This window comes from Anabrus simplex, chromosome 1 (genome assembly GCF_040414725.1).
Source record: "Anabrus simplex isolate iqAnaSimp1 chromosome 1, ASM4041472v1, whole genome shotgun sequence".
Lineage (NCBI taxonomy): Eukaryota > Metazoa > Arthropoda > Insecta > Orthoptera > Tettigoniidae > Anabrus > Anabrus simplex.
This window is the reverse complement of record NC_090265.1, coordinates 1169246872-1169261975: the sequence shown is the minus strand read 5'-3', so window position 1 is coordinate 1169261975 and position 15104 is coordinate 1169246872. Positions and strand designations below refer to the sequence as shown.

The following is a 15104-nucleotide window of genomic DNA, read 5'->3' as shown; positions in this document are numbered from 1 at the left end:
AACAAGAAAGATACACTTTTAACTCCCTAATACATATAATTACAGCCTCAAACTTAGAGTGGTAACGATAACAAGTACAGTGCCATTTTGGTTCGTATAGCAGCGAGTCACTCATTTGTTTCCTTGGAAACTTACACAAGATTGTTTCTATGGATGAAAATGAGCAAGAAACGTGTGTAAACTTCTACGATCACAAGACAAGACATCTGTTAGCAGAACAGTGCTACTAAACAAAGAAGTAAAAATGCATCGAAGAATCGACTCTGCCGCTACAGAAATGGGCAAACCATTGATTCATCGACGCTTGCCGATTCTAGGGTTAACGTAATTTTCATGTTTAAACACAAAGAAATAAGGACAATCTCCATATCTTCATAGACTGCTGTCTTCAGATAGATAGGATCTCTCCTTATTGGCAACTCTGAAAATCGTAAAAAATCATAGTTACTAGTGGGATGTAGAACCAATAACATTTATTTCCCCATTTGGTTCTTTATTTCCTTTGCGTTTGAGCTCTGTTTCTAGTATTTTACCACTGGGTATTCATCTTTATCTTCTTGTCTCTTTCCTCTTCCTGTATTTATCTTTCTTCTTATCCCATACTTCCTGGACCAAGACTGAATATCTGTCAAGATGGCCCCTCAATGAGTTCTGAAGCCACTCTCCTGACAGAACTAGGAAATAGCCCGCTGTCACACAGGGCATCGAACGATCAAGAGCGACGAACTGGCATCGAGTACTAACGACTAAATTCATTTACCTTGTCACACTGCTCATCGATCGAGAGGGATCGACTGCACGGAAACAGCTGATACTCCCGCCCAGTACCGTACTATACAGGCTACAGATGTATTCATATTCACGAGAGAAAAATAATGTGTTGTGAAAGCGATAATTCGGGTGGAAATATGATTCTAACCTATGAATATATTAGGAGAAAGGAAAAGAACCAGACGATCGCAGTGGACAAGGTAAAGAGCCATGGAGAATTCCACCAAAGTGTGCCTTCGTTGCGGAATGACGAAGAAAGATTCAGGAACTAGTACCGAATGCCCATCAGTAATTACGGTATAAGGAATTAGAGGAAAAAATGAAGTCAATAATAAACATCAGGCAAACAAATTACAGGAAAAGTATAAGTTCTGAGGAAAGGCTGACACTATCGTTAAATTCAATATTCACAACGATTTTTTTAGGTTTAAAGTCGAAAGTGATGTTCACCTTCGAAACAACTACTGTATGTCCGTGGCAAAATATATCAAATAAAAGATTAGTGGCATTCTGCAGGATTCTAATAAAGTATTGATAAAAAGGACTGAAAACTGTTATGTACATCAATCTGAATTCATGATTTGAAGGTGCTACCATCAACAGTGGAAATATATTTATTTAGGCCTACAGGTTTCTGGACATTGGTGACTCATACAGATTTAGGATTGCTCACAATACATCAGTGGATTTGTTCCTATTATATATGATGCCATTCATAGAGCACTACAGCCAGAATTCTTGACAGGGTGAAAATTCCAACAAAAGCCTCACAAAAGTGGCTCATTGTATTTCAAATATAAGACTAATACCATTTATGCTTATTTGTTTTAATGATGCTGGATCTTGGGGCATAATTACTGTCTTTTCAAATGATATTTTGAGGTGTTTATTAGATGGAGGTTAACAGCTTTTTTTTTTTTTTTTCCATACCACTTGGTGAGATCCCACCTACCAAAATAATAGACATATCAAGAAATGCTTCCAGTCAAAATTTACATTACCTAATGTAGAAATAGTGTGTCAAGTTTCATTACAATCCTGTAAATAATTTTGAAAGAAAGAAAAATGCACATATGCTCTGAATATTGTGAAAATGATAAAAGCAATGGAGTTCCTTACACTGTTTCTCTCCCTCATGATCCTCTGCAAATCTCCTGTCACCTCTCCTCTTCTTTGTTATTGTGCCATGTTCAGAATAGTATCATATTGCTTTCATGACAAGCATGTTGCTGAATTTCTGTAGGCCTACTGTGTTTTGTGCAAAGAATCCAGATCCATATCCAAACTTTGCAAGAATGACAATCCTGTCTTAATTTATATCATTGAAGACTACAGCAGCTTCGAAAGCAGCTAATTTTACCAAATGGCTGTGAAGAAAGGTTGTCTATGGACATCTCTTCCAAAGTAAATTCTCTTTAGGATTCTGTGTATTCACATATGTGTACATTTCTTGAGGAGTTCAGGTGAGGCTAGTGCTCTGTACACTAGCTTAATAACTATAGGAAAAGCTTCTGGAATATTGTTATAATAAGTACGTTGGCAGTGTAATAGACTGATACTTGTCAAAACTACATGTAAATTACACACAAGGTCTTGTTTATTACCCTCATCACTAAGCATAAAGTACTGTCTCCCCAAACTTTGCACTGGCAAGCTGATCTAATTGCTCACTTGGCAATAATAAGCCAATTAATATAAATCCTGCACTTTCATCCAAGTTACTGGTAAACTCCTTGGTACAGAGCAACAACTTTTTCTGCAAAGGTCTGGTAGGACTCTCTTTCTTACCTCAATATTGATTTTGCCTTTCTGTGTATTGTTCATATGTAACTTCTTTACTGATATGAACATGACCAAGCCTATCTATCCATCCTGAAATACTTTCCTTATGAATCAGTTCAAGGAAAATGAAAACATTGCCTTCAATTTCACCAAAAATGAGAACCAACCACTGCAAAAAATAATAGGTGCTAATAACAAGCACCTTGCCTTCTATTTTTAGAAGTGAAGAGTATGCCTTTCTAACAACTAAATTGCCGTCTACAGTAAAATGTTATTTAGGCCTCAGGTGGTAAATGATTTAATTTTGCTATATCTTACATTGCCTGTCAAAACTGTTTGTAAATACCAATTATATAAATGAATGTTTGACAGAGTAGGGTGTATGGGCCTTGTAAGATCTTGGATTGACTTACAGGGTAATTAATCTACTCAACCTTTTATTACAAGCATGTAACTGTCATATGAATATATTTTTTATAAATAATGTACATATTCTGCCATCATATCCCCTTAATATCACATCACACAAAATACAGTTTTTTATGTTGTAGATTAAAATCTACAGAACTTTGGTGGAAACATCTGTCAAAATAGTTACAAATGAATTTTTCATCTTTTTTTTTCATTGTTTATATGGATCTACAGCACAAGAAATAAAATAATCAGTCTACCTTGATGCCCTCTGTAGGCCTATATGTTATTAATAAATTATAAGTACAGTAACAGACATGAAAGTAGTGATTGCTGGTGCAGACAGGTACAATGGCAGGAGAGTACTTGGAATGAGGAGATAAAGGCTACCTAAGTTACAAAGTTATAAGGTGGCAGGGAGGGATTCTGTCAGGTATAACTGTAGTAAGAATTTTGTCCTATGCAAACAACTTGGTCTATTGAAACTGTGCAATCTAATATTAATGGATCTACAGCACAAGAAATAAAATAATCAGTCTACTTTGATGCCCTCTGTAGGCCTATATGTTATTAATAAATTATAAGTACGGTAACAGACATGAAAGTAGTGATTGCTGGTGCAGACAGGTACAATGGCAGGAGAGTACTTGGAATGAGGAGATGAAATAGAACTGAATGTCAGGTTGAGAATACAAAACTGGAATAGGTAGATAATTTCAAATAGGTATTTAGGATGTGTATTCTCGCAGGATGGCAGTATAGCAAGCAACATTGAACACAGATGCAGTAAACCCAATGCAATGAGCTTGCAGTTGTGATCAACAGTATTCTGTAAGAAGGCAGTCAGCTCCTGGACAAAACTACTAATGTCTTTACACTGGTCTGGTTTCAGACCACCTGTGCTGTACAAACCTAGTGCAATGAGTTTGCAGTTGCGATCAACAGTATACCGTAAGAAGGAAGTCAGCTCTTGGACAGAACTATCAATACGCTGGTCTGGTTTCAGACCACCTGTGCTGTACAACTGCTTACTACATACACACAGAAAGGACCTACTACATTTATTTCAAAATACTCCTTTCCTTGTAAACCATACATGTTCTACCACATAAAATATACAAATTAAGATGTTGTAATAATGCTAATAATTAATAAAAATTGGAGTTAAGGTTCTTTCCCATCAGGTGCTAATACACATAACTCACTGAGGATTCCAATAAATATTGATAGATAAGTATAACAAAAAATGATTTAATTTAAAAAGTAGAACATTTCTCAAGATCATAAATTTTATTAGATTCTTTCTTGGTCTAACACTGTATACAACAGTTTCCGAATTTTAACTTTGAAAACCCTTCGACCTAGTACACTCATTCTTTCCATATCATGAAGACACTAAAAATAACATTGATTATATTTTCTTTTCAGTTTCAGTATCTTTCTAAATATTCACTTAACACATCACTGTCACTTTCACATTTCTGTTTCTTTTATTTTTAACTGCTGGCAAAGCTGTTTGTAGAAGCAGAAGCCACTGGACTGTCAGTAATTTCTGAACTGTAGGAGTTAAACCCCTCCAACACAAATTATTTCTGCTTCCTCCTCCTATATTTCAGCTTGGTGAAAAGGCTCTCATACACCAGGTGCCACTTCCATAGATGTGTTTGTTATAGAACTGAAAAAAATGAACAACATATTAATGCAATTCTTCTAAATTGGAGCTACATTTTAGTATGGACACAAGCCTTCTGTTTAAGAAATTGTTACTTTCAATAATTATTTTAGTAAGATGATTGTTAGGTTAGATTATATTATATTACTTTCAGTTATATCTGATAAATTAATGAACAGATGGGTGGAACTTATGGCCTACAGACTGAATCTTCCCCTCACTCTTTCACAACTAGAACACTGGTCTGTAATGTAGGCCTACTTTTAAAAATAAATATTACAGAATTGTACCTTCTTCCAGCAATGAAGAGTTCCAGAAAGTTGAGGGCATTGAAGTAGACCCATTTTATGTTTTCTGTACAGCAGAACCTGGGAGGAGAGGGAGGATGTTATCTCTCCAAGTTCGATATCCAGCCCTCAGAATTTGCCATGTTTTGGCACAACTTTTTCCTGAAACAATGAATCAGAATATTGTGACAAAGAAAATATACATGTAGTAGGCCTACTTATGGCTTAGGCCTACACTTATTTGTCATTAAAGCAAACAATGGTATTCATTTCATTAGGTACGAGATGGAGGTTAGGAAAGCACTGCTTATGTTTTCCAAACATTTCTTCAATTAAGTTACAAGAATGATAATTACTACTTCTCCTAGTGTAACTCATTTTACCAATCTATTCCGTATAATATATTTTATCAATAAATAATCTTAAGATAACACTATTCATAAGATAATCGGAATAAATCTAATAATTACTTACCAGTTTTTGTCCCAATTCTCCACACTATAGAATGCCATACAAAATTCACGGTCTCCCTATTACTATATCCAGGGAGTCTAGGATTATACACCACTTTGTTTTCATACACTAAGCAAATTAATGTTTCGATTTCATCAACAGATGACTATGTTGCGTCCGCCATTATCGAACGACTGCGACTGAAAAACGGACACGTTTGTTTTTACAAACCAGTCGATCTTCATCGCTCGTAGTTGATCGCTGACGATCGATGCTGTGTGACTGGTGCCACTGCCCTCTGTAGGTTTGTTTTCTTAGTCGGTCGATCGCAGTCGTTCGATCGAGCCTGTGTGACAGCCCCCATAGAAACGAGCTTGCTGAGGGCTGAGAAGAAGTATATGTAGAAGAACTGGATCAGTTAGGATCACTTGAACAAACAAAGACAAATCGAGTCCATATAAAGAAGGAACTTTCCATCACTTTCTAAAATAATTTATCTGTTTTTCCTTCTATTTCGATAGAATCTACTACTTGCCTACATGTATATTAAAAATAACCTCACTCCTTTCCTAATAGAGCCTCCGTGGCTCAGGCAGCAGCACGTCGGCCTCTCACCGCTGGGTTCCATGGTTCAAATCCCGGTCACTCCAGGCGATATTTGTGCTGGACAAAGTGGAGACGGAACAGGTTTTTCTCCAGGTACTCTGGTTTTCCCTGTCATCTTTCATTCCAGCAACACTCTCCGTTATCATTTCATTTCATCTGTTAGTCATTCATCATTGCCCTAGAGGAGTGTGACAGGCCTCGGCAGCCAGCACAATTCCTATCCTCGCCGCAAGATGGGGGCTTCATTCATTCCATCCCTGACCCGGTAATGACTGGAAAACAGGTTGTGGGTTTTCATTTTCATTATTTTCTGATACTATACTGATTTCTGCTTCTGTCGAGGAATCAACCTGGTTTTTTGGCTATGAGGAATCATCTTTAAAATGCATCAGTTTCAATCTTCTCTTCAAAGTTACATAATTAGTACCCCTTAGTACTTTGTTTTAAAACAGTCTTCACTGCAATCAGATATAGGGTTGCATTTTGTTTTAAAGTAGTTTTCTATGCTTCTGTAACTTACTTTTCCTTTTTCTGGAACACATTCTCATTTTCCTTGGCATTGAACCACATTTTCAACTTTATAAATTACTTTTGCCTAATAATTATCAGCTTTTGAGGAATATGTTTAAAATTAATGAAAACATTGGCTTGTACACTTGAGTATTTATATATACTGATAGATGGCAGAAACAAGAAAAGGAACACAAAATAGAAGAAGTATAGGATAAGGAGAAATCTGGATAAGTACAGGAAAAAGGAAGAAACATAAACAAAGATATCCTAGTAGATGAAAAATACAAATGTCAGAGAACATTTTTTATTTATATCTTTCCAAGAGGCTACTTTTTTCTTTCAGAAGGATTTCTTTGGGGTAACTGATTCTTAATGATCCTAATAATGTGATTTTTTAAATATTTTTCATTCTGATCATTTTGTATTAGTAAACAGGAAGAATTTTGATGCATCCTTATGAGGTTTTTTTTTTTTTTTCAGATTAAAGGGAAGTGCTGAAGGCAATGCCTGTGCACGCTGTGGTCTCAAGTGTTGTATTTGTTGTTTCTGGTGCTTTGAGAACTTCATTCGTTTTATGAACCACAACGCCTACACAGTGATTGCTATGGAAGGTGTTCATTTTTGTTCAGCTGCCAGAAGGGTAAGAATTTTGAAAGGCTTTCTTTCATATACAGTATGTTACAAGGGAACTATTTGGGTTAGGCAGATTTCAGTGAAACTTGAATGAATGATCAATTAAAATATCCTAAATTTAAAGATAAGAATCATTTTGTCGTGCCGGGCTGAGTGGTTGAGACAGTTGATGCACTGGCCTTCTGACTCCAACTTGGCAGCTTTGATCCTGCTCAGTCCGGTGGTATTTGAACATGCTCAAATACGTCAGCCTCGTGTCAGTAGATTTACTGAAAGAACTCCTGCGGAAATAAATTCCGGCACCTCAGCATCTCCAGAAACCGTAAAAGTAGTTAGTAGGACATAAAGCAAATAATACTATTCTTATTATTATTATCAGGGGTCGAAAAATACCAGGTGCCCAGTCTCCATGGCGCCTGAAATTTTTTATCTGGCGCCTGAATTTTCAATATCGGTTTTGAAAATTTATTTTCCGAAATCCGGTGTTCCCTTACATGTACAGTACGTCCCCACCTCTTTGTAAAGTAACAAGTCATAATTTATGGTGTTCCACGTGTTTACTGTACCTCATATTCTAATATCTGCAATAAACACTTTCACCGCTTTTGGCAGAGTCTTGGAATTCTGTAATTGGCGCTTCGTATCTTGGAACCTGACGTTTCAGTTCTGTGCGAGAGCTGCCTCGCGGTCATGCGAGACATCATTGTAACCCGTCGAACAAGTAGTCTTTCATGTCGACATATAACAAATCGAGTTCTGTTACACATGATCAGTTATCGGTAGCCGAGTGCAAGAATCAAACAAGAGTTGTGGAGAAATGCAGAGTACTACTACGTTAAATAATTTCACAAATTCCACACTACCGTCTTCATTCCCGTGACTAGCCGACTTCCGTCTAGCAACTGACACTCAGGAGCCGTCATCGGCTATATTTGTTGTTACTCGGCTCATAGAGCTGAACGCATTGTGTCATCAGAAGTTCCGCTCACCTTTGATTCTTTGAGAATCTGGGAATTAAATGATTAAGTTACTGTATTATTGAATTATAAAAGAGTCATGAATAACTTCATGTGTCCAATATGTTCTACCGGTACATCCTTTAATTATAGACAATTCCTTCTTTCCTTTCTTGTAGTATATGCTTCCGAAGATCCTGCGCAAAAATATGCTTTGTCTCAGTCTGTAACTTGTGGTAGTCAGATGACGTTTGTTAAAACGAGGACTTTATTTATTTACTTTTTAGAATTGATGAGTTAAATTATTAATGAAGCTAGTGTACTATTTTAATTCTAAAGTAGTCATAAATAACTTGGTGTGCTCATTGTGTTTTACATGCTTTAATTATAGAAAATTGAATCGTCATTTTAAGATAAAACATTCAAGTGAAGCAGTGATATTTACATGTGACTTCTGCATCCACAATAATATATGGGCTCCCATAATCACGATATGATAATGTGAATATTTGTAAGTAGATATATGCCTTTTATAATAATATTAGCCACTTATTTTCTCTTTAGGATGTTAGAAATAATGCATGTGTACAAAGTAGTATTAGAACGGATTATAAACTGAGCATGCAGTAGCATTGTGAGCATTCAATTATATCACTGAGCCTATAATCCTGTTCACAATACTCTGCAATACACTGAGATCGAGGAAAGTCAAAATCCTTAGTTTTGAAAAGCTCAAAGAGAGCGAGGGTGTGTCTAAATATCCTGCCATGACGATGATGGCTCCTGATGTCAGGCACTAGAACAAAAGTGACTAGCTGTTCCTAAACTATTGCCGCCAAAGCAGTGCTGATAAATTCCTGTGGAATTCATTCTTTGCATTTAAAACATACGGAATGACGGTTTATCATTTCTTGTATTTTCACTGAACATCATTTGTACGTTTTATTTTTTAAAATTTTTTTACCATTTGCTTTACGTTGCACCGACACAGATAGGTCTTTTGGCGACAATGGGGCAGGAAAGGGCTAGGATTGGGAAGGAAGCAAAACCACGGAAAACCATCTTCAGGGCTGCTGGCAGTGGGGTTCAAATCCACTATCTCCCAAATACTGGATACTGGCCACACTTAAGCGACTGGAGCTATCGAGCTTGGTACTTTTAATTTAATTACAGCATCTTTGTATTGAACGGTTTGCACTTTAGAAACTGGCAACATCGCATCAGACATCGAAGGTTGCGAACTCGGAAGCCATTTAAGGCTGGTGATTTCTTGTAGACCATTACGTGTTTTACGTTTCTGTGTTAATACTTGAGAAAATTGGTAAAATGAAACTAACAAAGCCGCACAAATTGACTGATGCCAGTAAAAAACAGTGGACTCTTTCAGATTTCTTCGTAAGTAGGCCCGTAAATGTAACACAGAGTGATAAAGAAGCAAGTGAATATGGGGAAACACTTGATGGAAGTGCCGATTGTAGTGTTCAGGATGACAATGACCAGTGTGAAATTTATGATGTTCAAGACAATGATAAATCAAACATTAAAAATACGATGAAATTTCAGTTGTCAGGCAAACGGAAATTTCAGCAATCGTGGCTTGAATTACTGGCGTGGCTGCGTGATGAAGAAGGAATTGCGAAGTGTGAATTGTGCTTTCCTAGTATTTCCGACCGAAATGCTAAAGTTGTATCCAAATTTTCAGGACCATTTAAACTGGAAACTTTTAAAAAACACGAAAAATCCTATCCTCACTTGAAGTGTCAGGAGGCTGAAAGTTTCAAGAAAAATCCTGAATGTGCACCTTTAGCTAAGTGTGTAAAGAAAATGGATGCTAACATGTTACAGCATATGAATGCATTGTTCATGGCATCTTATCATATTGCAAAAATAACAGACCCTACACTGATTTTGAAGGTTTGGTTGCATTGTTAAGCCAGCCTCGCAGTGTAGGGGTAGCGTGCCTGCCTCTTATCCGGAGGCCCCGGGTTCGATTACCGGCCAGATCAGGGATTTTTACCTGCACCTGAGGGCTGGTTTGAGGTCCACTCAGCCTACGTGATTACAATTGAGGAGCTATCTGACGGTGAGATAGCAGCCCCGGTTTAGAAAGCCACGAATAACGGTCAAGAGGATCCGTCGTGCTGACCACACGACACCTTGTAATATGTAAGCCTTCGGGCTGGACAGCGGTCACATGGTAGGCCACGGTCCTTCGGGGCTGTTGTGCCATGGGGTTTGGTTTGGTTTGGTTTTGGTTGCATTGTTAGGCAAGTTGAATGTTACTGATTCAGAGAAGTATGTGAATATGATAAACAATGCAGAGAATTTATTTCATACATTGCCTCAGATCTTCGTAAAGATTCGATATGTGAAATTAAGGAAAGTTCATATGTCAGTATCTTACTCGACGGATCAAAAGATTATCTGATGATGAAAAGTTCATACTTTACATTTGTTTTTTAAAAGAAAATAAGCTGAAGGAGACATTTCTTTCTATTGTGACATTGGAGGATGCAACAAGTAATTGCTATATGGAAGCTCCAGAAACAAATTGCTTCAGTTAGGGCTGGGAAAACTCTTAATGGGTACAAAACTAATAGGTATAGGGACTGATGGAGCACCCTGTATGATTGGTGTTCTTAATGGTTTGGTAACAAAAATATCTGAAAAAAATTGAGAACTTGGTAAACGTTCATTGTGTTGCACATCAACTCCAACTCACCGTTCTTCACTCACTGAAAAATATGAAACTTAAAATCATTGATGAAATTGATTTATCGACATTCGCCAAAACGACTTTGCGAACTGAAGAAAATTTTGGAGTTGCTGAATGTGAAATTGCAGTACTTGCACCAAGTTAGATGGGTAAAGGCAAATAAAATGCTATGCATGCAGTTGTCAAGTACTGGGAATGCCTAGTGGTGCATTTAGAGAATATTTATGAAAGGAAAGGTGAAGAAGGAATCACAGATAAAGGTCTTCTAAAGATCAAGGACTTCAAATTTGTCATCACAATTCACTTCTTGAATGATTACACTAGCCTGCAAAATAAAACTTATTTTGTGCGGTAAAAATGAAACTAGGTGGGTTTTATGAATTTCTTAACGCAGAATTCGAGAAAAAAATTAGTTTTGGCGAATCACGTCTGGTTTGGTGGCAATTTTACAAAATATTATTTTGTTCTTACGAAAAATTGTTGATACTTAGTATTGATTAAATTTGATGTATTAATGTAAATTTCAGCTTGCAAAACGTAATCATATTTTTCATGCATTGAATACACATAAATGCTACTTTGTAAGCAAGTAGATAGTATGTGTTATATTTTAATGTATATTGAAATTCGTGAAACTGAAGCATAAAGCGCCTATTTAGTTTCGACTGTACAGTTGCTTTTAAATTAATATAACTGTACCTTGAATAAAAATTACATGGTTAAACATACATAGTTTTGTTACTTACATTATGTGCAGGTTAGATTCACGCCACTGTCTTTTCCTGTTTTCCGTGGAATTTCCGGGGTTTTGAAGTTCTTGAATGATCTCTAGAAGGGTCGTCTTGTGCAATCGACCAACAGTAATCGGCCATCATATTCACATCCCAACGTCCCTGATAGCGTCATTCTGCATCTTTGAGATCCTGGTGAAACCTTTCACCTTGTTCTTCACTGACAGCTCCTAAATTAGAGGGAAATAATCCAGATGTGAAGCTAAAAAATGAAGCTTAAGGCTCATGTCACAACTGAGTTCCTTAAACTTTACCAACATTTTCCTTACAATTTCTTTGTATTGAGGGTCCTTAATGTTACCAAGGAACACTACATCTTTGAATGCGTTCCATGCCTCTTTCTCAATTTTGGTCATCGTGTCTGTGAAAATTTTATCCTTCATCTGTTTACGAATGTGTGGTCCATCAAATACGCCTTCTTTGATTTTTGCATCTAATAATGAGGGAAATTTAGTGGATAAATATTGTAAGCATAGGCTACTTTCATCTAATGCCTCGACATACAGTTTCATCAATCCAAATTTCATGTGCAAGGGTGGAAGTAGAATTTTTTCACGGTCAGTAAGACTTACATTCAAGACATTTTTGGATTCTGGTTGTAGTTGTTTCCTTTCTGTCCAATGCACTGTATCCCAATGTTTATCCCGTGCCCTGCTATCCCATTCGCATAGGAAACAGGGAAATTTTGTGTAGCCTTTTTGTTGTCCCAGCAACAATCCAATGATCTTCAAATCACCGCAAATTTGCCACCAATGCTCATGATATTTAATTTTCTCAAGCACCAACTTTAAGGTCTCGTATGTTTCAGACATTTTTGTGGAGTGTGCAAGTGGACGGATGCCAGAACATTTGTATTATGAAGCAAAACAGTCTTTAAACTTATTTTGGAAGAGTCAGTAAAAACACGCCAGTTACTAGGATCATACTCTTTCTCTCCCAATCGACGTAGAAGATTTGAAACATCCGTACAAAATACAAGTTCATCTTCTTGAGTATAATACTTTTGGACTGTTATCTTTGAAAGGAAACTGCTTTATCAGTCCATCATAAACATTGCATAAGGGCTGGGGTTTTTAACACGTCTGATTATTCAAGTAGTCTAAGATGAAAGACAAACTCTCTTATCTCTCTCTTATCTTCAATCCTACATACCTCGCGGTCTATTGCGTATCTGGGGGAGTTTGTTATGAATTTACCAGGAAATCCCCAACTACCAAATGAAAATTTAGACAGCAATAAACCCATAATAAAATGCAAACAATAACAAATCAAATCACATAATTGTATTCTGAAAAAAGTTGCGCAAGAACGTCTCTCAACATTACATCTTACGAATTCATGCAGATACTAAAACACTGAATTGCGTCAAAACTAGACGTGATAGGAAAAAAATAGCACCATTTTCAGAATCAGGGCAGCGATTTCCATAAGAATTACATATTTTCTATTTCACCGCAAAATCATGTTCACTAGTGTTATCTGAGTACCTGTATTCAAAAGACATTCACTTGTATTTCAGAGGCATTATCTGATTTTAAGCCAGATAAGAGTGCATATAAATAATGCAATTAATTCATTACAGCAACTTCAGAACACCAAGGGCCAATGGAAGAAATGTTTCAATCAATCACTACTGATCTGCATTTAGGGCAGTCGCCCAGGTGGCAGATTCCCTATCTGTTTGTTTTCCTAGCCTTTTCTTAAATGATCACAGAAAAATTGGAAAATTATTGAACATCTCCCTTGGTAAGTTATTCCAATCCCTAACTCCCCTTCCTGTAAACGAATCTTTACCCCAGTGTGTCCTCTTGAATTCCAACTTTATCTTCATATTGTGATCTTTCCTACTTTTAAAGACACCACTCAAACTTATTTGTCTACTGATGTCCTCCCACGCCATCTCTCCACTGACAGCTCGGAACATACCACTTATGTAAAAGTTTCAAACAAATTTACTAAAAAAAACCACCATTCCAATACATTACAATCTTTAAGTTTAAGATACAAATATTACATATATGTTAAAATGAAACATGTTTCGCTTAGGCTTTGTAAGCATCTTCAGCCATAAATCTAAAGCTAAATCAGGGCCCTGAACTGGGTTTCTCATTAAAGTATAATACATGCTTAATACAAAATAAAACAGTCATAAAAAACTAGTCTATGGAGAAACCAATGTTTAAAATGCAACTAAAATTTAATAATGAATTTGTCATAGTATTATATATGTACAAGGAATGAATACTAGTGTTTGTCTAAAAAAGTACAAGTTGGTTATTTATTAATGGTTCATGTTTGTGGTTACTGTAGTCACGTCCTAGTTCGTGAACCATGGTCAATGGCTGAGTGGCCTAGTAAGTGGTCCTGAGAGTCAGGATACCAGTTGCTATGGAATGAGAGTGGGCATCTCGGACATATTCTGAGTCATGGCCCTCCTTGTGCTCAGGCGGCTAGGACTATACAATTCACCGGTGGTCCATAACCCGTTAGAGGAGAGATCCTCACTTGGACTATGTGCAAGTAGGGTAGCATCCTGCTTCATGAATTTACCGAGCTCAGAACATTTTAAGCAAGCCTCGGATCTATGGGAGTAACGGAGTCTCACTCCTATTTGACAGACGAGGGACTCCTTGGAAACAACTTGGCGAACAAAATGGAATTTTAATGGGGAACTATCAATATTAATGGGGCTTATGGAAGAAAGAAAGTAGAACTGGCTGAGTCAGCAAAGAGGATGCATTTGGATGTGCTAGGAGTAAGTGATATTCGGGTAAGGGGAGATAACGAAGAAGAGATAGGAGATTATAAAGTGCACTTGACGGGTGTTAGAAAGGGAAGGGCAGAGTCTGGGGTAGGGCTCTTTATCAGGAATACCATTTCACGCAACATAGTTTCTGTTAGGCACGTAAATGAGCAAATGATGTGGGTAGATTTATCAGTTGGAGGAATTAGGACTACAATTGTGTTCGTGTATTCACCATGTGAGGGTGCAGATGAGGATGAAGTTGACTTTTATGAAGCATTGAGTGACATCGTGGTCAGGGTCAACACCAAGGATAGAATAGTGGTAATGGGCGATTTCAATGCGAGAGTTGGGAATAGAACTGAAGGATACAAAAGGGTGATTGGTAAATGTGGGGAAGATATGGAAGCTAATGGGAATGGGAAGCATTTGCTGGACTTATGTGCTGGTATGGGTTTAGTTGTTACGAATACATTCTTCAAGCATAAGGCTATTCACCGCTACAGATGGGAGGTTATGGGTACCAGATCCATAATAGACTATATCTTAACAGATTTCGAATTCAGGAAATCTGTTCGGAATGTACGAGTTTTTCGTTTTTTTTTTATTTATTTTTTTATGATACAGACCACTGTCTGATCTGTAGTGAACTAAGTGTTTCTAGGCCTAGGGTAGAGAAAGTGAAATCTGTCTGCAAACGAATAAGGGTAAAAAAATCTCCAGGACGAGGAAATTAGACAGAAGTACATGGATATGATTAGTGAGAAGTT

General features: G+C 37.0%; 1 protein-coding gene and 1 long non-coding RNA gene across 4 annotated transcripts in view; one reads left to right on the top strand and one right to left on the bottom strand.

Moving 5' to 3' along the window:
• The window catches only part of Ctl1 (choline transporter-like protein 1), a 290689-nt gene that overhangs the window by 220958 nt on the left and 54627 nt on the right, over positions 1-15104 (top strand). For all 3 annotated transcript variants that reach the window (XM_067151040.2, XM_067151020.2, XM_067151031.2), the window contains one exon: positions 6976-7135. In XM_067151040.2, the coding sequence (XP_067007141.1) occupies positions 6976-7135 (160 nt within the window). The remainder of the gene's footprint in view (positions 1-6975; positions 7136-15104) is intronic.
• On the bottom strand, positions 4430-5732 carry LOC137501524 (uncharacterized). Its single transcript, XR_011018590.1, has 3 exons — positions 5398-5732; positions 4927-5085; positions 4430-4639 (listed from the first exon to the last, which is right to left on the bottom strand). It is a non-coding gene; the product is annotated as an uncharacterized lncRNA (long non-coding RNA).